At 49.6% G+C, this 23,821-nt stretch overlaps 1 protein-coding gene across 1 annotated transcript in view; it reads right to left on the bottom strand.

Moving 5' to 3' along the window:
• The window catches only part of DOCK11 (dedicator of cytokinesis 11), a 69,833-nt gene extending 48,830 nt beyond the window's left edge, over positions 1–21,003 (bottom strand). Inside the window, exons 1-6 of the mRNA XM_065729386.1 lie at positions 20,828–21,003; positions 3,958–4,074; positions 3,642–3,731; positions 3,040–3,122; positions 2,494–2,563; positions 427–522 (exon numbers count right to left, since the gene is read on the bottom strand). Of these exons, the coding sequence (XP_065585458.1) occupies positions 427–522; positions 2,494–2,563; positions 3,040–3,122; positions 3,642–3,731; positions 3,958–4,074; positions 20,828–20,950 (579 nt within the window). The 5' untranslated portion in view covers positions 20,951–21,003. The remainder of the gene's footprint in view (positions 1–426; positions 523–2,493; positions 2,564–3,039; positions 3,123–3,641; positions 3,732–3,957; positions 4,075–20,827) is intronic.
• Between the last annotated feature and the right edge of the window lie 2,818 nt (positions 21,004–23,821).

Raw genomic sequence — 23,821 nt, 5'->3', positions numbered from 1 at the left:
TTAAACCAAAGTCTTGTCATTTCAATTTAAAGCTGCTCTCTGTACATATTTCCTACCAGTAAGGAAACTATCAATTTAGTGAGTCTTCTTTGCAGGGCAGCTGTTTGTCATTTAAATGGCCTTCCTTTTCCTAGTCTGTGCTGCTCATTGTGAAAACATTCTTAGTTTATTCAAGCACGCTCTACCTTCTTGCTCAGCTTGCCTGTCCTGATTTGAAGTGCATTGGGCTTAAATTCTGAGAAGGATCAAAAAGCTGTTTCCAGACTGCGTTTTCCAACCCACCTTGGGATGCTCTACAAGAGGGATGGGATAGACACACCCAAATCTGACACCATCTTTGCACTCCCACTGCCTTCAGAGATACGATCTGAACTTAAAAGAGTTTGTGTCTTGTTCACAATTAACCTAACACGGGATCAGCCTCACCCTCATGGTAACAGTGATTGTGCTGTTGACATTTGCTTTGTGCAGCCAGCCTTGCTTTATCACACCGCCCTTCTGGGAGCACAGTGATGAGGAATCCTGAAAGAGAGCAAAAGACCAGAAAAAGAGCAGGTCAGCTTAACTGCCTCCCATGTCAAACTCCCCTGGAATACAAGGGTATGTCTGCACTGGAAAGCAATACTGATAACCACAGTGACATAGTTAACCCCATAGTGTAGAATGCACACTTAACCTGTAGAGTGTCATCACAAGAAAACTCAGAGTCATCTCTTTCCAACAAAGCTAGCCAACAAGCTAGCTTGGGTCACCTTCCAGAGGAAAAAATACATCTATGCTGACAGAGCTGCACAGGGATTGTGCAATGAGGAAACGCATGTTGGTTCTTAGGCAGTATTTCAGAAACCTGGGGAAGTAGGACATCTTCTACACGGTCCGTTTGGGCAGTTGCAGAACACAGCACTTCATATTTATTTCATCATTTCCTTTTGCATAAATCAACTTTCCATTTTAAATTGAGGTAAAAGAACACCAGACCCAAATAGCTGAAATGTAACTGATGTGCTTCGCGTTTGTCAAACCAGAAAGATTCAAGTGACTCAGCTGCACTGCTCTTGGCACACTGGCTGGGATTTCTATCTTCAGCCCTGCCCTGTGCTCCCAGAAGGGGAGAGCAGCCCTCACCCATACCCAGCAGTGACATCCCACAGGGACAGGGGGAACTGAGATGAAGGAAACTTGCCCAGCCCCTTCCAGTGTCTCAGCAGCAGAGGTGAACCTGGACTATCTGCTGCTGAGCTATTAAGGCACTGCTTTATATCACCTGCATTCGAAACAGCAGCTTTTCATCTCTTTTCTTGCCATACTGCCAATGAAAAAATGTTTCTAATGTTTTTTTTCCCCTGGGTAAAACAACCCACTTCAACCTTTTTCATCCAGAGAATTAAGAAAATTCTCTTACTTGAATTTCCATTGCATATCCTCATGTAAATGTTCTGTGGGGAAACTGTAACAGAATCCTTTAGATATGGCCAAGCCAAAAGACATACATAAATGGCAAAATATCTGCCAAGGTTCTTGGAACACTCTTCCATTACCAACATCGTAACTGCATTTGTTTGTGTATTTGGGACACTGATCAGAAGCAAGCAAGCACTCCACCACATTTGGATAGTGTATCTTTGTCTCTCTACTTTTTCAGGGGCGTGCTGATAAGATACCGCACGGCTCTGTCTCCATCCAAAAGCAGATACTAATCAGGAGGTAACAGCTCAAGTGAACAGCAAACTAACACCACAGCCAAAAAATTAAAGCCAGATTTGACAATACATTTCCATCTAGGAAAAAACCATCTCAGTGCAGAACAAGAAGTGCTGGGACATACACAGCAATTACTGAAAGTGCAGTGAAATAACGCTCCAGAACTACAGCTCTGCAAGAAAGAAACTTCCCTGTTCCTCAGCCTGCTCCTCAGCAGCAGCACCTCGGTGCCATGCAGATCTTAGACAGCTGGGCTAAACTCCTTACACTGTAATCTAAGAATCCTTAATGCCAAGTGTGTGAGCTAAACTTCACACAGCGATTGACACAGGAAAGTGCTACCTTCCTTCTGCAGAAAATGTGATATACACAGCAAGAAAGAACTGTGGGTTATGAGGCAGAGCACAAAGCTTTGTAAGAAGAGGACTCTGATATTGTAGTGTCATCAAGTGGCTAGAAACCAAACTGCTTTAAATTATGGCCAGGAAGAATTTTACTTAGTTTGTCAGTTGGCTTTTTCTTTTTTTCTCTTACACTGCTGCACTGGATCAAGTGGAACAGCCACAAGAATACTTGATGGCTCATCTTCCACCTTATTTAGGAGAGTCTTGGCTCCAGCAGATTATCTTGACCCACTTTCAATTAAATTGATGTCTCAGTTTTGGCCCCACATCTGCAGTATGAAGCACCACACCAGAAAACCACTCCTGGGAAGTGAATTCTGACTTTGCCACTGGAAATCTGCTTTTTAACAGATCTTAGAGTGGAATATGTAAAACATTTTCTCCTTACCTCATCTTTTTCAAAGTCTTCATCGATTTCAAACACATGGCTTGGAATCTTGTCTGGCCTGAAGGATTTGCTGAAATCACAACACCTCTGAATTGTTAATGACTGGGAAACAATGACCTTCCACGCCAGCTATCCCATGCCAGATACACCAGCAAGTTCTGCAGAAGATGCAAGGAGACCTCCAGCCCTTACAGCTGGAGGGAGCCAACTTCTGAGCGCACCTTGTGGAAGCTAAGTGCAAAGACCATGTAACTAGCTTCCCCTGCTTCAGCTGTTTGCCTCTGCAGAGTTTCTGCTGACTTGCATTTGTGCAGCACAGGGATGCAGCAGGCCCATCTGTCTTCCATCTTGCTAAACGAGGAGCCAGATCAGGCTGTGAGATTATTCACCAATTTTAATATGATTTGATCAACAGTGTTGCTCCTCTGCTGCCTTGCTTCCCTGGAAGCTCTTCAGAACAGACCTTCTTTGACTGTTTCTCCTAAGCCTGATCAAACCATGGCCCTGTGACTGTGCATTAGTATTCTAAGGGAGAGTGACACTTACCATGGCAACATCCGAAAGTCTCCTGAGTATTCCTCATATTTGTAGTTCACCACGTGCCAGTCAGAGCTGTAGGTTTTAATGCACTGGAAGGAAAACAATAGAGCTCTTTGAGAGCTACAGCAAGCACAACAAAACCATGCATAAGTCCAAAAGGTTACGGGCTGCTGGGTGAGTTAAGAAGGGTTGCTTCACTTATTTTGTGCTGCCACACTGAATTTCAAAGGAACCTTTCCAGCACGGAGGCAAAAATCACACAGCATCTCTTACAGATACCGATTTTGAATCTACGTTGCTCCAAGATTTAAAAAAAAGAGTGGTGATATGGGAGGGGATTGCTTTTTGGGAAAGAGCCAATTTCATGCCCTCGGAACTGCAGTGCCCCTCATTCAATGCAGACCATCACCCTGCACTTATTTCCACTGCCCATGAAGGGGAATGGTCCTAAAGAGCAGCATTTTGCAGGATAATCCTGCAGCACTCAGGATGCAGCGAGGGAGGATGTGCAGCACTGCCCTGCTGCATGCCTGCAACTTGCAGCTCAAGCCATATGCATTGTCTGAGTACAAAACCTGTTGGAAAGAAGTGTGCATTTTTGCCCCTACCTCTTTGACAAAGAGACTCTGAGCTTTCTTGAGGGCATCTTCTGGCACTGTAGATTGGACAGTCCTTCTCTGCCTACTGATGACTGAGAGCTGCAGGGAAAAGTGGAAAATAGTTTCAGTGCAAACTGGGTCCCCATGGCTTGATACTTGTTTTGAATAAGCGTAGTGGGCCCAAATCACCAGGGGGTTAATTTCACTTTTATGTGTCAGTAACACAGCCAAAATCAACGTGTGGCCAAGTGTGGAAATTTTCCAAGGTAAGCAGGAGTGGAGATGAATGAGCCTCAAAGAGGAGAAACAGCCAGCACAAACTCACAGACACATCTTCGATTGGAAATATCAGCAGGTCCCGGAGGGGATCGCTGTAGATCTGAACTTTGCGCTGGAGGATCACGTTCTCATAGTCCAAGGGTTCAACCACTTTGGTTTTTTCCTGTAGGAAATACAGAGGAGAATAGTAATTACAAGAATATAAAATAACAATTAACTAACATCTTGTAAATAATTCAGTCAGATCTCTTCAAACCCTGTTACCAATGAATTGCCCATTAGCCCAACAATTGGATGCACGCACCATGCAAGGAAGCACTGACATGCATGCTTTGCAGTGATGGAAACAAGGAGTTAAGTTCTTCAGGCCTGGTTACAAACTACAGGAAGAAAGCAAGTACTGTGCTGCTCTTACCCAGCCATAGTCTCTAATTTCTTAATGGAGCAAGAAATCCTCATGGACAGGCTGCAGCTTTAACAGCTGCAAGCTTCAGCTTCTTCCAGTACGAGCACAGCTCAGCAGCAACACGGGTTCCTGCACCAGCTCAAAGCTGGTTTTGCTAGATGTTCTGATGGGAGTGTTTGGAAAAGTGCTGCTGGCAGAATGGGAACAAGCTGCCTGCAATTCCAGCACAGGGATCTCTGTAGAAAGAAGATCACTCTGGAAATGCAGGAGAGCCCTCTGCATAAACCACACCCATGGCTGGAAAACTCCAGAGCCTGGCTTTGCCCTTATTTACGTTTCTGGGCAGTAAGAGGAACTTCTCCAAAATCCCTGGAGTCATCATTAAAAACTATTAGGAGAATACCATTATGTTTTCTATTGTATTACTTCCCTTCATGCTACAAGTCCAGAAAACAGAGCTTAAAAAACCCACAAAGGCAACTTCCAAAGCAGGAAAACATCATCTCAGCTCTCCGGCCCCAGACTCCAGCATTCATAAGCACAAATTGGGCTCTGCAGTTGTGAACATTACTCTGTACACTAAAAGCAAACACACAACACCATATGCACATGAACAGTTATAATAAAAGAGGAAGGAAATTCAGATATTTCCATTTTGTCTCTCTTTGAACCCCAACCAAAAGTCCTCTGATGCCTGGCTATGCTGCAGATGGTTCTAAGCTGTGATGCCAGGCTGGCACGTACCCCTGGGAGGGCACACCCTTGCAGGTGGGGCAGTCCAATCTTAGGAGAGGAATGTCAGAATCTCCCTCATCATCAGCAAATTTAACTAAATATTTTCACTTGGATGAACTGTTTCCATAGCTCCCTGGCTATTCCTCCATTCCAGGCGCATACCTGGCAAGCTTGTAATATGTGCAATGAAATACAAGATGAAATATTTTCCCCAAAGCACTTCAGAAATGCAAGGAGGGTACCTCTCACACTGTGTTTCCCAGAACTGCATCCCAGCAGCATGATGAGATCCCAGCAGCTCACTGAGGAAGGACAGCACGGAGCCTGCGTGCAATCAAACCTGTGTTACCAACGTGAGCAATGTCTCTGGTCGGGGGCACCTGCTCTGCCCTGCTTCTGGCTGTCTGCAGAGAATCTCTTAATTTTGACTGGGGAAAGTACACCTCCTGCCCCAAGCAATTTCGCATTCAAAACGTCTATTTTCCATGCACGCAGGAATCCAGCAGGGATTTGCTCAGATAGTTGAAACGATTCCCTCTTAATCGGTCTTTGGAAAACTTTGCCTCACTCCTAATGCAGTCCTAAAAGAAACCTCCAGAGCCTAGTGAGCAGCACTGCAGCACTGCAGGGAGCAGCCCACTGGGTCACAGTTGGGGAAGGGCAGCGTGGACCCAAAAAGAGCCCATGCTGTGTGCCAGGATGTTGGGGTGTGTGGTGTGAGAGCTGTTCGCCTCAGTGCTGCTCCTGCTCCAGGACTCGAGTCATACAGGGATCTCACGTAAAAGAAAAGGAGCACCTGAAAAACAGGAGTCCCTAAAACCCAGCAGGAAGACATAGAGAAGGGATCCAGTTTTCCCTCAGTTAGCCTCACACTCCTTAAATGCTTAATTAAATTTGGTTAATCACCTGAAGCACTAGTCTTATTTCAGTACAGTGCACTGCTGCAGATTTGCCAAGCCTGGCACGTTAATGTGAATTAACACTCACAAAATGCTCTCCCATTTGAAGGCATAGGGTCTGCTGTCCCTTAATCTCATCAGCTCTGCTGCCATCCCTGCAGCAATCCCAGCAGCACTCCCAGCGTGAGCTGCTCAAACTCACACCAGCTTCCCACCTCACCCTGCCCTATGGTAAGGGTGAATTAGGTTCCTTCCAAGAGCCCTGTGCATTGCCACGGTGTTAAGAAGTGGCTTTGGGCACTCCATATTCAGCCGTGTGATGGCCCTTTGCAGCACGAGTACAAAGCAATGCTGCACGCAGTGCACCCTGCGTGACATAACGGAGTTAGTTGTCACAGGCCACGAGGGGAACCACAGCAACGTCTCAAAGGATGTAGGTCAGGCTGTGTGCAAGCAGAGCTGAGAAAAGGATGTGGTATGGCCTCTGCCTGCCGCCACGGAAACACGGACGCCTCCGTCAGTCTGCTGGGGCCTTGCAAACAGAGCTGCAGAGCAGGAGGGAGCCCCCGCTCACCCTCTGCTCCCAGCAGGGCAGGAGATAAAACGTTAAGCCCTGAAAAGCAGATTTTGAAGTCTTAGTTCTTCTGATGAGCAGGGTTCAAGCACACCTCGCCTGGAGCGGGCCCGGCCCTGCTGCCCGGTGCTGTCACAACAGCAGATGGCACCAACCAAAGCCATTATGAAAGCGGAGGAAGAACTATTATGCTAAAGCAATTAGAGTCTCAGAAACCACAAATTCCTCTGCAGGGAAAGCCAATATTCAAGTGCAAAGAAACACTACCAGTCCAGCAACAAACACAACACATTTCTGCAAGAAAAAAATGCACAGTGCTGCCCAAGCAGGCCTGCACCGAGCATGAGCCTGCATGAGGGAATGGCTGTCGGCAGGGCCAGGCCGGGTCATGAGCTGCTCTTGGACAATGACATGAGCAGAACAACAGCCCATCTATTATGCTATTGACTCTCCACCAAGAAGCAAGCTGGCTGGCATTTTAACAGGAAATTCAATTGAACGGCTTCAACAGCAACATGCCCACGAACGCCAGCACAAGGCAGCATCAAGAGCCAGGCCCCAGGAAAACCCCAGGGAAATGCCCCCAGCCTCATTGCCCTGAGCTGTCTCCTGTCTGGAGCCATTTGCAAAGCATGTAAAAATCCTTACATTTGCTTTATAAACAAGGGTTCACACATTTGAGGGGGGGGGCATTTCTATTTTCAACCTTTCTAGCTCCAATCACAGTGGCCAGCTGTCTTCTACTGTCCTGCATTTAAACTGTACAAATGTGGTATCACTTTTATTATGTGATTAATGTTTTTCTGAGCTCTCTTTCTCCTAGAATTACAACAGGTATAACCACAGTGACACTACTGTACAGAAAGTGAAGGAAAAATTGTTCAGTTTGAGGTTACTTTAAAACAGTAGCCGAGGGAAAGCGATCAAAATGTGTGAATTTTCAGTCCTTCCAGGCCGGCTCTCATTTAAAACAAACAATATCCAGAGAAGAAAGCGATTTGATGGCAAACCCAGCTGGTTTGGCTCTGCATTAAACAATTTGCTCATTGCGTTGACACCTGTCCCACGTGGGCTGACAGCTCACATTTCCCCCTGCTCAGCAGAAGGCATCACCAGAAGTACTCACAGCCCTAAAAAAAACCCCAGCCCGGTGCAATAACTGCAGTTTGAGACAATTGTCTCAGTCTGCTCCCAAAATCTAGTGAGCATTTTACTGCCTATTTACTACTTTATCTGTAACCTTGTAATATACTTAGGAGCAACACCTAGCAAAGCACAGGTATTAAAATGAATCCCAAAGGACCAAATGGGTGAAACACACAGAAAATGTGAGAAAAATGCAAAATGGGGAATTGATTCAAAGCTCAAGAGGCATAAAAGAGGAAGCACACACCCTTTGGCCATACCAACCACAGATACATCACTTCCGAGAGCAGCAGCAGCCAGGGAGGGACTCTTTCCTACCATAGCACATCAGCTGCAAATGCAGAGAGACCACTCGGACAGAGAAGAAAACTCCCCAGTTAGGGCTCTGCTCACGAAACCCAGAGATCATGGGAAAGTTTATATGGAATCTGGGAACCAAGAAACCCACTTGGCAAACTCTATGGGCACGTGGAAGTGAGGGATTTCACTCCACAGAAAAACTTTTCCAAAGGCAGAGAGGTACAGAGACCAGTCATGGCACTCTCAGATCGTGTAGTCCTAAAGAGGTTTTGTATTTAAGTAGCACATCTGTGGCTCTTCACTTTCTCAGCCCTCAGCTCCAGCACTGCCATCTGATCGCATTTGCAGCCCCTAGCTCCAGCTTGCAGGAAAGATGGAGCGCTTCATTTAAAAAAGCTGAGATTCACACGTCATTCATCATCCCAGGAGCCTGGGCATAAAGAAGAACAACAAAAAGTGAGAAACACTTTGCTCGCCTATCCAACATCTGGAACCACCGTAACCCAGTACAAAGCCAAACAGCATCTTTGGCCCAGAGCCTTCAGAAGTGGAGGAGAGAGGGAAGAGGTGGGAACAGAGCAACAGGGGAGGAAGGGCAAGCAGGGCGGCAGCGTTAGTCAGCACAGACAGCAGCAGGCACAACACAACGCAGCCTCGCTGCTGCCAAGTGGTTTGCAGGCTTCTCAGCACAGCTCAGAGGAGAAGCCAGGAGGAAGGCAAAGAGGCAGCTCCCATGGGATGGTGCTGCAAACCCGGCTGTCAGCTGGATGGAATAGCAGGGCCCAGGGTGAGCTGTGCAGACATGGGCTATGGTAAAACCACAGGGAGGAAAAACAGTCAATACAGCTGGGTATGAGCAGGCCAAGACTATTTTTATGCTGTCTGGAGAGATGGAGGTTTAAAAACACAAGGCAAATGCCCATGCAGGAACCCTATCTGTGGTGGAGGCACAAAGCCCTGTGTCCAGGGAGAGCTTTAAACTAGCTGTGACGGGGGAAGGGGATAAAACAGGGCTCTCCAGTAAAGAGCCTAAGGAGGCTGTGCTGAAAAAAGGGGTGAGGCAGATATCTCAGCTGAAGTGCATCTATACCAATGCACGCAGCATGGGCAATAAACAAGAAGAGCTTGAAGCCATTGTGAGGCAGGCTAACTATGACCTTGTAGCTATTACAGAAACATGGTGGGACCTCTCCCACGACTGGAATACTGGGATTGATGGCTACAAGCTCTTCAGAAGGGATAGACAGGGAAGAAAGGGTGGTGGCATAGCTCTCTATATCAAAGAGTGTTTTGATGTTGAAGAACTAGTGGTTGGATATGACAAAGTAGAGTGTCTATGGATAAGGATCAGGGGGATAGTCCTTAGGAGTGACATCGTGGTGGGGGTCTGTTACAGACCACCTAGTCAGGATGAAGAAATAGATGAGATGTTCTATAAACAACTCGTAGATGTTGCACGATGGCCAGCACTCGTTCTCATGGGGGACTTCAACTTCCCTGATATATGCTGGAAATACAATACTGCGCAGAGGAAGCAGTCCTTGAGATTTCTAGAATGTGTGGATGATTGCTTCCTGACTCAGCTGGTGCAAGAGCCTACCAGGGGAGATGCCTTGCTTGACCTACTTTTCACTAACAGGGAAGGACTAGTAGGGGATGTGAAGGTTGGAGATGGTCTTGGCCAGAGTGACCATGAAATGGTGGAGTTTGCTATTCTGGGTGCCGTCAAGAGGGTGACTAGCAAAACTATTACCTTGGACTTCCGGAGGGCAGACTTTGACCTGTTCAGGACACTTGTTGCAAGGGTCCCTTGGGACTTGCTCCTGAAGGGTAAAGGGGTCCAGGAAGCCTGGATGCTCTTCAAGATGGAAATCTTAAAGGCACAGGAGCAGGCAGTCCCGGAGTCCTGTAAGTCAAGCCGGAGGAGCAAAAGACCAGTGTGGATGAACCGGGATCTTTTGTTGAGACTCCGAGAGAAAAGGAGAGTCTATGTCCTCTGGAAGATGGGTCAGGCTACTTGGGGTGACTACAGAGAACTGGCCAAGATCTGCAGGCAGAAAATTAGAAATGCTAAAGCCCAGCTTGAAATTAGGCTGGCTACTGCTGTAAAGGAGAACAGGAAACCCTTTTACAAATATATTAACAGCAGGAGAAAAACTAAGGAAAATTTCCCTCCTTTACTCAACGAGGCAGGCAATATAACCACAGATGATAAGGAAAAGGCTGAGGTTCTCAATGCCTTCTTCACATCTGTCTTTAATAGACAGGACAGTTATCCAAATGGTACTTGCCCTGACCTGGAAGTCCGGGACGGGGTGCATAATGCACCCCCTGTGATCCAAGCAGAGATGGTCAGAGATCTACTCCTCCATCTGAACTGCCACAAGTCCATGGGGCCAGATGGGATCCACCCAAGGGTGCTGAGGGAGCTAGCAGAGGTGATTGCCGAGCCACTTTCTGCCATCTATCAGCATTCCTGGTTATCTGGAGAGGTCCCACAAGATTGGAGGCTTGCCGATGTGACTCCCATCTTCAAGAAAGGCCGTAAGGAAGACCCGGGGAACTACAGGCCTGTCAGCCTGACCTCGGTATCAGGGAAAGTTATGGAACAGATGATATTGAGGGAGATCACATGACACGTGCATGGCAATAAAGGGATCAGACCCAGCCAGCACGGGTTCACCAGGGGCAGGTCGTGCTTGTCCAACCTCATCTCCTTCTATGACTGGGTGACCAGACAGGTAGATGAGGGAAAGGCTGTTGATGTAGTCTACCTGGACTTCAGCAAGGCCTTTGACACGGTCTCCCACAGTATTCTCCTAAGGAAACTGGCAGCCCGTGGTGTGGACAGGTTCACTCTTCTCTGGGTGGAGAACTGGCTGGAGGGCCGTGCCCAGAGGGTAGTGGTTAATGGAGTTAAGTCCAGCTGGCGTCCTGTAACGAGTGGTGTCCCCCAAGGGTCAGTTTTGGGGCCCATCTTGTTTAATATCTTTATTGATGACCTAGATGAGGGAATTGAGTGTACCCTCAGTAAGTTTGCAGATGACACCAAGTTGTGAGGATGTGTCAAACTGCCTGAGGGTAGGGAGGCCCTTCAGAGGGATTTGGATAGGCTGAACAGCTGGGCTGAGCAAAATGGGATGAGGTTCAATAAGACCAAGTGCCGGGTCCTGCACTTTGGCCACAATAACCCCATGCAATGCTATAGGCTTGGGGCAGAATGGCTTGAAGAATGTAGAGAGGAAAAGGACCTGGGGGTGTTGGTTGATGCTCGGCTCAACATGAGCCGGCAGTGTGCCCAGGTGGCTAAGAAGGCCAACAGCATCCTGGCCTGTATTAGAAATAGTGTAGCCAGCAGGAGCAGGGAGGTGATCATCCCCCTGTACTCAGCTCTGGTGCGGCCCCACCTCGAGTACTGTGTTCAGTTTTGGGCCCCTCACTACAAGAAGGACATTGAGGCCCTGGAGCGTGTTCAGAGAAGGGCAACAAAACTGGTGAGGGGCCTGGAGCACAAGTCTTATGAGGAGCGGCTGAGGGAGCTGGGATTGTTTAGTCTGGAGAAGAGGAGGCTCAGAGGAGACCTTATTGCACTCTACCACTTCCTGAAGGGGGGTTGTGGTGAGGAGGGGGTAGGCCTCTTCTCCCTGATAAGTAATGACAGGACGAGAGGGAATGGCCACAAGTTGCGCCAGGGAAGATTTAGATTAGACCTCAGGAAGCATTTCTTTTCTGAAAGAGTGGTCAGGCACTGGAATGGCCTGCCTAGGGAGGTGGTTGAGGCACCATCCCTAGCGCTGTTCAAGAAGCGTTTAGATGAGGTGCTTAAGGACTTAATTTAGTAGTTGGGTAGAGATAGTGATAGGAGGATGGTTGGACTAGATGATCTTATAGGTCCTTTCCAACCTTATGAACTTATGAACTTATGAACTTATGAACTTATGAACTTATAAGTCCTAAGATGAGTCTGCAGGACTTGGCCACAGTTCTGACCCCGAACCCTTAGAGGGCTTTGTATGAAGCACACAATGGGGTTACAGGTAGAGGGGATGGCTGCTGGGGGACAGCTCTTGGGAAGGCTGAGTTGAGTCTGGAGACAGGGAAGGAGAAAAACAGGGTCCCAAGAGGCTCTGGGCAGGGAGGAAGGAAGGAAGGGGTTCTGCTCATCTGTTTGCTCCTGTCAGAGAAGCAAAAAGATCCTCCCCCTGGCACTGTGTGCTCCTTGGTGAGATGCTAGGTGATGCCTTCAGCAGGGTACCCCAGTGCTGCTCATCCCATAGCCTGGAAACAGACATGTCCCAGACGTGGTCCAAGCAGGCACATCAGACTCTTCCTTCCTCAGTCCCCAGTGCTCCCTCAGCGACCACTCTCCACAAAGGTTGCTGCATCCTTCTCTCCCCCTTCTCTGGTTCTGCCTGGGGTGCTCACTGAAATAAAAAATCAGGTGATGGAGAAGGGAGGATGGGTGCACGGTTCTGGCACCCTGCAAGAAAACATCTGCAGTGAAAATTACTCATGTTTTCCATCCCAAAGTGCAGAGCTCAAGTCCTGCACAAAGCAGCCTCACTGCCCACACCTGCCTGCTCCTGCAGGACAGGGTGCATCCAAATGAAAGTCCTCAATGATGGATTACTGCAAAAGAAAAAAACAGACCAAATCACTGCAACCTTTCCCCCTTACCTCTGGCCACTTTTGCTGTGTGCACCGGGGCCAGCACTGGGTGGGTTCTGGGCCACACTGCACACTGCCAGTTTGTACTTACTTGGCATTGAATCCAAGCTGGTGAACCCAGCTCAGAACCATGCACTGAAAGCGTATTTTGGAACTTGGATGTCCACTTTTTCAATATTGTGCCCAATTCTCTAATGAAAAAGGAAGCGTTTGTAGTTTTGAGCATCCTCTTTGAGAACATCAGATCAAGATAAAAGTTTGGAGAAAGTTTGATGAAATGGTTGGAAAGCTGACGTCAGGGGAGACACATCAGCATTTCCCCATCCTTACTGCTCAGGCCTGGTGAATAAAAGTGAGTCAGGGTCTGAAGCACCTTCAGACTGGCTTAAGGATGATAGGAAGACAAGATGTGTGGCCCTTCATTTCCCTTTCACTTATTTAGAAGTGAACTCCACACTTCACAGTCCTTAGGAGATCACACTTCGAAGCTTAGATCTGCAACCACGAGGGCCAGAAACTCTGTTTATTTTTTATCTTTTCCTGAAAGCTGAGAAACTTGCACAATCAGTCGAGCTAAAGGAAACAGCTGTTCAGCAGAGTGGTAGGTTTGCAGCCAACCTGTGCATGTCACCTCCGAAAACAACACCCCAGACAAATAGGAGATGCACCACCAGAGGTTGGTTGTAGCAGAGACATGCCCCAAATCCCACCTCTCCCTGCATGCACGGGTACCCTCCTGGCTCAAACCCAGCCCTGCTGCCTGAGGAGCAGAGCTCAGCACATCCCTGCATCAGCAGAGCTGCACCTGCATCCAGCTGAGCATCTGCTGCAGAGCATGAGAGAGATGGAAACGCAGCGCTGCTTTGATTTTCTCCTCTGAAAATAATAGCGTTAATAGAAATTGGCAAAAAGCTACTGGTTTCCATGGGACAGCTGAATTTCTGCCAGATACGAATTCTCAAAACATTCTGTAAGCACAAGCATGCTGAAAAAGGGGAAATGGCAATTACAACAACAATAATAGTCGTTATTTATATAAGCTCTTAACTGGAGCACCCCAAAGTGATTTTCAGATATCACTGCTATTTCATCATTTATTTATGTAGTACGAGTTCTATATTTAGCATCCAGTTCCAGGAGATCCAGCTTCAGAACATCTTAAAACAATTAATTGCACATTGGCAGAACCCCTCCCTTTCCTGCTTTCTCCCAAAACTCCTAGTTTTTCACTCAAGAAACCTCGTGCTCTGGTTCGAGCCAGCCCTGCAGCCACTCCTGCAGGCAAACCATGGCCAGGGGCTCACCCCAGTCCCTGCAGCATTGCAGGGTAACTGGAGCAGGAAGCCACAGATGTGTTTTGGGTTGCCTTAGTGATAAGGTGAACACCCACAACAGTGAAGTCAAACCCCAGAGATGTCAGTGGTGACTGAAACAGCTCAGGAAGTTGTCTGCATAGCTCCCATCTCAGCTCTTTCTGCGGTAGCTGCAAAGATAAACTGTTTTCTCCCCAGTAAGCCCTCCAAAAGGCTCTATAGCTACCAGGCAGGCTCTGCAGTGCTTCAGCCCAGCCAAAATGCTGCTCCTGGTGGAGGCACCTCCAAGCTTCCCCCAGGTGAAGCAAAGAGATGAGGGAGCACAAGGGAAAAAGTTGAATGTAACTTTCCAGACCGCTGCCTGGGGGAGTGGGCTTTGCCTCCCTGAAACCCAGCTTTGTGCTGCACTCAGCCCTCTCCACCACCTTCCTCCAGGAGATGAAGGCTCCTTTTCTCCTCTCCTGACTCTGCATGCAGTGGCTCTGCAGATGCATGGGGATGAACTGCACAAAAAAATTCACTGCTTACAGATTCACCACTTCCACCAAACACCTGAGAAATGGCTGAGCCACAGCTTTTGCTGTACTCTGAGACATCACTGCCCCTCGTGTACACCCACCCCAAGCACTCAGCGTTTCAAGTTGTGGTCCTGCCATCCATATGTGCCCTCCTAGCGCACCACAGCTCCAACCCACGTCCCAGGCTCCCAACCACCACCAGAATACAGCTCTCAGTATGGCTTTTGCAGAGAAAAAGTTACAGCACCATGGCATGACCAGATCTATGCTGTGTTCAGGAGAGAAATCGTCTCTCTGGCTGCACTTTTGTCATGTCCCTGGCTCAGGGGATGGAGGGGCCAGGCTGCTGCAGTGGGGATGTCACTCACTGTGGAGTTAGGGCAGGAGGAAGGAGCAAGGATGCTCTGGACCCAAGCAGAAGTCTCCTTCCACTCAGCCCCTCTCCAAGGACAGCCCCGTGACAGGAGTTATTAATAGGAGAGAGAAAGAAATTGCATTTCAGCAAGAAAGGAGAGAGGGGTGAGAAAGGGGTTAGGAACAAGCAGACCTGACCCCATTAGAGGAGCAGCAGGAGGCTGAGAAAAGCTGTAAAGATGAGACAGGGCTGTGCTGAAGGGAAGAGCAGTCAGCAAGGGAGAGCTTTGATTTGTACTTTTTAAGGGAATGAAAGAGATGGAGGAAGATGGTGACAGGGAATCATACTCTGGTATTTCTAAGATGACAGCAGTGCCCACAAAGGCACACAAACCCATCCTTCTCTTCCTCGGCCAGAACAGGAGCGAGGAGGCCAATTAAGCAGGAAAACCTAAAACCACAGCCCTAAGACCAGTTGTTCTTCTGCTGCTGTGTGCAATTGTGATTTGCATTCTGGGGACATAGAAATGTGAAAAGCTTTGTGTCATTTTGCATCATTAGAGATGATAAATCAGTGTGCAAAGAGCTAAATGGAATCATGTAAGAGCCACCAAACTGCCAACATAAAAGGATGCTATAATACGCGCTCCAGCAGCCCAAGTTCAAATGCTCCTGGTCCTCGGGAGGAGGGAGCTGGGGGGGGGGAGTGGCACATTGCAAATATCTCCAAATACCAGAAAGGGCTGAAACAAAGCCCCACAGCCATCCTCTCACTGCATTTTGAGTGCACCAAATCCCCATCCTCATTGCTGGTGGCAGGCTGGGGCAGATGTTGTCATGGCACTGCCTCTGACACAGAACCAACCACTCTCAGCCTTGCCCAACCAGCACAAAAAGCACGGCCATAGAGCTTGCAAGACGTGGCAAGAGGTGCGAGCACAGAGCTCACCTCCTCAGAGCCTTCTTACAACAAACCTATTTCAAGGACGCTTTGGGAAGGATAAGACTTTCAGTCTATCTGAAGCTTGTCGTAGCCCCTAGAAACTTCAGGAAGTGCCCACACTGAGCATGGCCCATCCTACAGTGTCCATTTCCCAGCATAAGGAGGCACTGTTCTCTCTCCCAGACTGGGTGTCAGCGGGAGATGCACTGGAGATTTCTAGGAAGCAGCCCCAGGTAGCTGCCCAGTGCAGCAGGGGCTTTGCTGCCCTCTGCAAAGTGATGCCCTTCACCCAGAGCACAACTGCTGTGCACTCAGGCAGGAACAGCCCTGACCACTTGCACTGCATGCACAGCTTGGGGCCATTTAGCACTGAGCGAAATGCAGCCCCTAACAGTGAGAGCCCCAATTCAGGAAGGTATGTGATTAATTTTAAGAATGTGTTTAAGTGTTTTCTATGAGTAATAACCTCACTATAAGCACACAGAAGCCACCCAAGCACGTGGTGGTGGCACTCTGGAGGCAAAACTCCTACTGAAGCAAGGGCAGAATTTCCTCCCATGTCTCCCATATGTCTCTTTTTGCCATTGAAGTTATGCAAACACAGCACATCGACTGCACCCAAAGGGGAACAAGCATACACTCCGTGTCTCTCCTGAGATCACTACAAGCACTGCATATAAACAGCCTTCACACTGATCAAAGCAAATTCAGCTTATTAAAGGAGGATTCTGTGTGGAAAGCCCATCTCCTCTGCAGGAGTATAAATTCAGTCGCATATAATATAGATTAAGCAGTTAAAAAAACACAGGAAGAACAAAGCGCCTTTTTGCTTCCAGTCAAAACCTCCTCAACATCACTCTTTGGAAGCTTTTTATCTCCTGATTGGCATCCGCCCGAAACCGAGTGGTACACACAAGCCCAGCCCAGCCTGGATCAAACAGAACCCATCTCCTCTTGGCAAAGCTGCCAGCAGCACATCCCACAGCACCACGTAACACAGGAGAGGAGGCCCTCTCACTTCTGGATGGCAAGAACCAGTGCAGTTTGCAAGCAGATATCTCCCGTGCTGCAGTTGCCTGGAGCTGACGTGTTGGCAGACACATGGCCAAAGCTGGGAGTGTGCCCAGGTCCATGCATGGGCCACATCTCACTGTGCAGCACGTCACCAAGCAGTGCTACTGAGCTGGCCAGCACCCAGCGTGGGGAGAGCCTGCTGCCCAAATACCGTGCTCCCAGCCCATGTTCCTTTGGTGAAGCTGCGAATGTATCTTCAGCTAATCCATGTACAGATGATCTGAAGAAACGTGCTCGTGGGAGACCAAAAATTGCCACCAGATGACTCGTTTTGGCAGCACGGTGGGAAAATGGATTGTCTCCTCTGATCTCACCCCTCCCACACTCTGATCCCTCTCCCACTGCCAGCTGCACAGCTCCCACAAGGAGGGGAGGCCAAGAAAAGGCCCATCCCTATGTTCTCAGGTTGGATATTAGGTGAAATTTCTTCTCCAGAAGAGTGGTGACGCAGTGGCACAGATGCACAGGGAGTGGTGGGGTCACCATCCCTGGAGGTGCTCCTGAACTGTGGGGATGTGGCACTGAGGGACGTGGTTATGGGCATGGTGGGGTGGGCTGGGGTTGGACTTGGGGATCCTAGCAGTCCTTTCCAACCTGAATGATTCTGTGACTCAGCCAGAGAAACAAGTCACCCCAGGCAGCTGGTCCGTGTTCCCAGGCAGAAGGCAGAGCCTTTGCTATGCAGCAGCACCACAAGATTATGGCTTTCTTTTGCTCAACTCTGCACCACCCCATGAAGTTTTGAAGGAAAGCCAAAATGGGGCAAAGGAGAGGTGCAGGGACACCTCCACCAGACCACAGAACATACACCCACATCCCTGGGGCGTGGGCTGAGCTCCATCCTGTGGTGCTGCTGTAGGGGTCCCACATTGGTTGGCAGCTTGCTACAGGTTCCCAATCCCTTCCCATAATAGTCAGTAATGTCTCAAGTGTGGAGAGAAGGGGAGGAAGGAGGTTTCACTGAAGGCCTGAGCCAAAAGCACCAATGTCCATTCACTGCCAAAGGTCCCCTGGCTGCTCTCCTTGTGCTCCAACCTGGATCCTTCCCCTGGAGTTCAACACTTTGGCTCTGAATTTATAATTTGAATGCAGTATTTTACAATTGGTGCCCCCAGGTTCAAACTGCACGTAATCTCATGGCTAAGAATGGTTTAAATTATCACACTTAGGCCCTGAGTGTTCCTCTCTCTAACCAAACCTTAGAACTTTCCTTCATTGCTTTGTGCGCTGCTTATCTCAGCAGCCAATTTAACGCTATTGCTAAATGTGTCTATCGAAACAGTGACCTTGTTTGTCAGTTATTCTGCCAAACCTCCATCCATTGATTCCTAACCAGCAGCATGCATCACGGACCATTCAAAGCTGAAGTTGATACAATCTGCCCTGCAGCTTTGCAAAGAGCGGGCAGAAAAAAATCAGAGTCCTTATGCTGCTCTGGAGGGCTGCGTGTGCTTCCAAGGGATTCCTGCTGAAGCTTTTTTTTTCTCACCAACAGCTCCTCTACACAGCACATCTGTGAACATAACGCAATGCCAGAATGCAGCCAAGATATTGGGAACAGCAGCACAGGAAGGGGAACAGAAGAGCACCAAGTGGGGGCTGCACTTCATCCTTCTTCATCCACAGGGACACGGGTGACTCTGGGCTCCCCACCACAGCTGAGTACAGCTCAGGACTACAGCTCCACTTGTAATGAGAGCAGCACTGACTGCACCCCAGCAGCTGAAGCAAAGGAGGGACACGGGTACCCCGTGGGGAAGGCTGGGAGCAAAGCATGGGACAGCTCCATCTCTCTTTCCATCTCACAGACACAACGGAGCGAAGCTATCACCCGAGCCCTGACTGGCTTGACTCCAGGTTTGCACACCAAAGAGAGAAATAAATATTCTTCTGCTATACCAGTATAACTGGGGAACCAGGAACAGAAAGAGCATGACACGAGCTGCACTGCACCTGAAGACCACACTCTGGGAGCTGCCTCTCTGCCTTGCAGCAGCACAGTGTCACTGCCCAGAGATGCATCTCCCCTAACACACAAATTACAGCTCCATGCAGGCTGACCTTTTCCATGACGTTAAAGGTTCTCCTCATGGAGATGATTTCATTTAGCAGTATTTCACCTACAGACAGTTCCTCCTCCTGAGGGTGTGCTTTGGATGCCCAAAGTGCTGAGCTACATCCACACAGCGACGGAGCTTCATGGTGCCCACTCCCTCTGGGGAGGAAGATGAGTGCCCTGGTGCACACAGTGCTAGCTCTGAGCCCCACACTTTGCTCTCATCCATGCTCACCCCCACAGTTCCCTGCTATAGCCAAATCATGGACGCCAATCCCACCCCCTCCTTACAAAGGGTGGAGGGAGAAGAACCACCCATTCCTTGGAGCAACACGGGGAGCGTGCTCCTCACTCTTAATCACTGAGGATGTCTGCTGTGCTAACCAAGACAGTCCTATAAGCTCACACCACCTCCTTTCCCACTCTCTGAATGCTGCAGAATCCTACGGCTCTTTGCAGGGATGCAGAAGTGCTGGGATTTATCCCTTTGTTGCTGAACTGTCAAAAGCAGGAATCTCTGCCAAGAGCAGGAACCAGAGCCACCTGCCCTACCCTCCTCCAGTGCCTGGCTGCAAACACAACGAGCAGAGCAGCAGCTCAGGGGATCTGCCTTTCTGAAAGAGAATGAGAAAGAGTTGGCAGAGGTGGTGCAGGCAGTGAAACCCTGGAGAGGCTCAGAAAGAGAGTGGCTGCTGAACCCTGCCAGCTCCTGTAGGCTGCTGTCAGGGTTTCATTTATTTTCATCCGCAATCCCACTCATCCCTCTGGGCTCTGACAGAGGGCACACGGCACAGGTATTGTGCCACCATCTGCCTGTAGGATACCAAAGCTCTTGAGATCCTAAACGAGAGGTTCCATCCATCCATAAAATGCCTTTTATGAGGCATTTATCTGTATATACTGTTGATGAAAGAGTGCAAACCCCACAGGTCCCCATAAGGGCATGGGAAACAATAGCATTGGCACAAGAAAACCAGGTGGGATTGTCACTGTGATTTTTTTCTGGCCTTAGGAATTAGTAAATTTACAAGAATTTCATTAAGAACTTTGGTGTGTGAGCTAAATAGATGGAGGGCTTTACATTTAACGTACTAGTTGAGAATGAATAGGATTTACTCTCTCAACTTGTACTGCACTTTCCGTGTGCCCCGTTTCCTAACCGTCCATCACAGTCAAGGTCAAGTGTGATCGCATGCTAGAGTAACTCCACGAGCAACGGTGAAACGCATCCAAGAGAGCTCAGGGAGGCTTTGAACTGCCCCCAGCACCCCCACCCCGGGGTACCACAGCCAACATTTGCTCAGCTGTGCACACAACAAAGACAACCTGCTGCAGCATCCCACACGCAGGGATGAAACGCAATCCCATTAAGCACGTGGCTCTCATTCCGCCTGTTGGGGCACGGCTCCTGGGATGCGCGGGGCCGGCAGCTTGCAGCAACGCCTGTGGCTCTCGCCAGGCCGTGCCTTTCAGTCCCGCCCCGTTTGTTTACCAGCTTCACACTGCCCGCACCCTGCCAGGATGAGCCCCAGTACCTGTTTGCTCGCTGATTCCTGCTCCCACCTAACTAACCCAAGGTGACAGAAGCGTCTGTTCCTGCGATCCTCACTAGAGCACGCTCAGATGGGCACAGCGATGGCAGGCGGGGCTGAAGGCAGGATGGCACAGCACATCCCGCGGCAAGGAGTACCCGAGAAGGGCGTTCCGCTCCTGCCCTGCCCTCCCGCATCTCCTGCCTTGCTCAGCCGCGCCCCGCCCGGCCCTTCTCCCTCACCCGGCGCTCCCCATCCCCTTCCTCTTCCTCTTCTCCCGCTCTGAGCATCCCCTGCCCAACTCTGCCCCTTCCGCCGCCGCTCCCCGGGGCTGGGAGCTGCCCAAGGTACCGCCGCACCGCGCCGTACCGAACCGGGGCTCCCCGCCCAGCGCTCACCGGCACGAAGGAGCTGCGCACCGCTTCCGAGACGCTCTGCCGCAGCTCGGCGGCCGTGCCCGGCTTGCTGAGCCGCTTCGTGAACTTCCTCACTTCCGACATGGCGACATGGTCCGAGCGCATCCGAGCCGAGCGGGGCCGCGCCGCGGGCTGCTGCCTCCCAGCGCCGGGCGGGGCCGGGCCGGGCGGGGCCGCTCAGCGCCGGGCGGGGACGGGGAGGGACCGAGCTCAGCCCCCGCCCCGGCCCGGCCCCGCTTTGTCCCCGCAGCAGGTGCCGGGAGCTCCCCGTTAGGGCTCGCGCTCCGCACGCAGCCTGCCCCGAGCTGCGTCCGCGCTGAAAGGCTGAGCCGGATCCAGGACGGGATCCCACTACCGTGCTACAGCTGAGTGAATGATAAGGAACTGGCTGGAACTGTCAGCACCCCCATCAGACTCACAACAGAAAGAGAAATCGTTCAGATGATGAGAGCTGATCTGTAGGGGAGCGATGAATACAGCTGTTACGATCCGAGCCATTGAATCTGTCACTTGTGACTCCCACAGCACGCGAGCCACTCGCTGTTCTGCTTTCCAGCAGTTCACGGCAGGGGCAGCAGACACCATCTCATATTAAACATGGCTCTGATCTTCTACACCAGAGGCAAAACAGAGCTAAAAGTTTACCCTTAATTATGAAATATGTAGATGAGGGCCAGAAAAGGAGGAAGTTTAACAGCTGGGGCATTAGCATTTGCAGAAATATCCCTCCTGAAGGCTTTCCAAAAATCTGTCCAAACTAGTTCTAAAGAAACAGAAAGCTTTGTGACAAACATTTCCAGCTGCACAGCACCGAGTTTCACTTCCTTATCCCTACAGCCGTGGGCATTCTTGCAGGGATTTCACCAGTGTCCGTGCAGCTGCTGAACCTGGAGCAGAGCAACCCTGCTCCTCCTGCCTGCAGGAGAGCTGGGACAGACTGCCTCGTGGGAGAGCGACAGCCAGTGCCACACCACTGGTGGGGATCAGCACTCGTGGCTGTGCCATTTTCTGCCTTTAGTGTGCCAGATTAGGGAAAGCACTGAGAGCAGCACCACGATGGTCACTGGACAGGAAATAACGTGATCCCTAGGAGCACCCAGCCCTTGTTTATGCAGTCAGAAGCACAGTTCCCAGTGAGGTTATGAGCTTGGTGCTGCGCCCAGGCACCGTCCCACTCAACTGAGCCGAGGAGCCAAGGAAGCAGCAGCAAACTGTGAGGCTGTTCTGGAGCTAAGCATGAAAACAAAAGGAAAATAGAAGCAGTGAGGACACATGACATGAAAACAACATGCAGAAAGCTCTATTTCAGAGACTGAATGTCAGAATAAGAGTCTCAAGCACAACAAGTACTAAGGCAGAGAGCAGCAGGCACAGCACTACTACAAGAGGAGCCCAAGGCTTGTGGCTGAAATCTCCTTTTGCACAGGGAAGAAAGGTCAGGGATAGTTCATCAGCATTACAAAGGCACATGAGAACATGCAGCAAGACCTTGCAGGAGCTGAGGAACAGCACAGGGCACCAGCTGAAGACAGCCCAACTTTCCTGAACTCAGCCTGCCACAGGGAACACACAGCCTCAACATTTTCACCTCTTAGTGCCTCCAGGGTTGGTCTGTTCCCAGGAAAGGGCAGAAAACGAAGACCTTCACGGACCTTCAGGACAGCACAGAGTACATGAGAATAAGTTTTGCAAACACGCCTTATTAAGATCACCAGCAGAGTGTTTCCTGCTTACTGGCAGCACTGTAACATGGAGGATGGGGCTAAAGCCATCCATTTTTTTGCCTGACTCATCAGTTTGCGGCTGACCCCGATGTAAGAGCTGAAAACCTACACATGGGGCTCATGGGCCGTCACTGAGAACCCCTCAGTGAGGCTGGAGGGTTAGGGGCAGGCTTAGGGCTTCACTTCTCACAAGCCATCCAAGGTAAGAGGCATGCAACATCGTTAGAAAATAACCAGTGAAGGCAGTGAGAAACAGGGTTGTGTGAGCACCTATTTATCACCTTCAGATGGACCTATCCCAGAAAAACACTTCACTAAGTGATTAACCATAAGCAGGAGATTAATCCCATTGCTTCACTTCATTGGAGACAGGCCTGCATTCCTGCAGAGCGCCAGCATTTGATTCAGTAACCCAGGCATGACCTTTTGTTGGGAGGAACAGAGTTATGAGTACCATTACATCTTCACTTTCCTCACTTAACGATTTCTGGGAGCATATTCCAGCTGTGCAGCAGCAAATCCACACTTCCTTTGGGCTATGACCTCCTCGCTGTTACAGGGCTGCCCTCTGCTGACTTCCCAGGACTGCAGGGCCACAGCTCCTCAAGGATGGGAGAAACAAACTCCAAACACTGCTTCAGGATTTCTGTACACCCAAATATTGGAGGGGAGGCAAAATTCTCTAGTTCTACACGCTCCATACACTTGGCATTATATTCTGATCTGATTTCCACACAGAAGCCCGAATTGCTATGAAAGCACATATGCCTCGTGGACTGAGAAGCTGCCTTAGCATCCTGGTAGCAGGCCACTGCTGTTGGGAAAGTGCTAGGAGAGCAGCAACAGCAGTTGCAGCCATTAGCACAAAGAACCCTGAACCACAGCCCCAGTACCACGTCCTGAGAACTGGTCAACAGCTGCCAGCAGCCTGTTCCCACATTCACAGAATGGATCAAAACCAACATGCCCATATACAGACCTCAATCTATAATTACCTGTAATTAGACGGAAAGAAATGAGTATAGAGAACAGACATTGCTGGAATACAGATTAATTTGAGTTGGAAGGGACTTGTAAGAGCCATCCAGCCCAACTCCCCTGCAATGAACACGACCTACAGCTCCATCTCACTGCTCAGAGCTCCATCCATCCCTGCCTCCAGGGTGAGGGCGTCCATCACCACACCTCTGGGCAACTGGTTCCAGTGCTTCACCACACTCACCCTAAACAAACTTTTCCTTTACAGCCAATC

Source organism: Cyrtonyx montezumae, unplaced genomic scaffold (assembly GCF_038088225.1).
Source record: "Cyrtonyx montezumae isolate F1298 unplaced genomic scaffold, pur_monq_1.0 scaffold_11, whole genome shotgun sequence".
Classification (NCBI taxonomy): Eukaryota; Metazoa; Chordata; class Aves; order Galliformes; family Odontophoridae; genus Cyrtonyx; species Cyrtonyx montezumae.
This window is presented reverse-complemented; position numbering and strand designations above follow the sequence as displayed.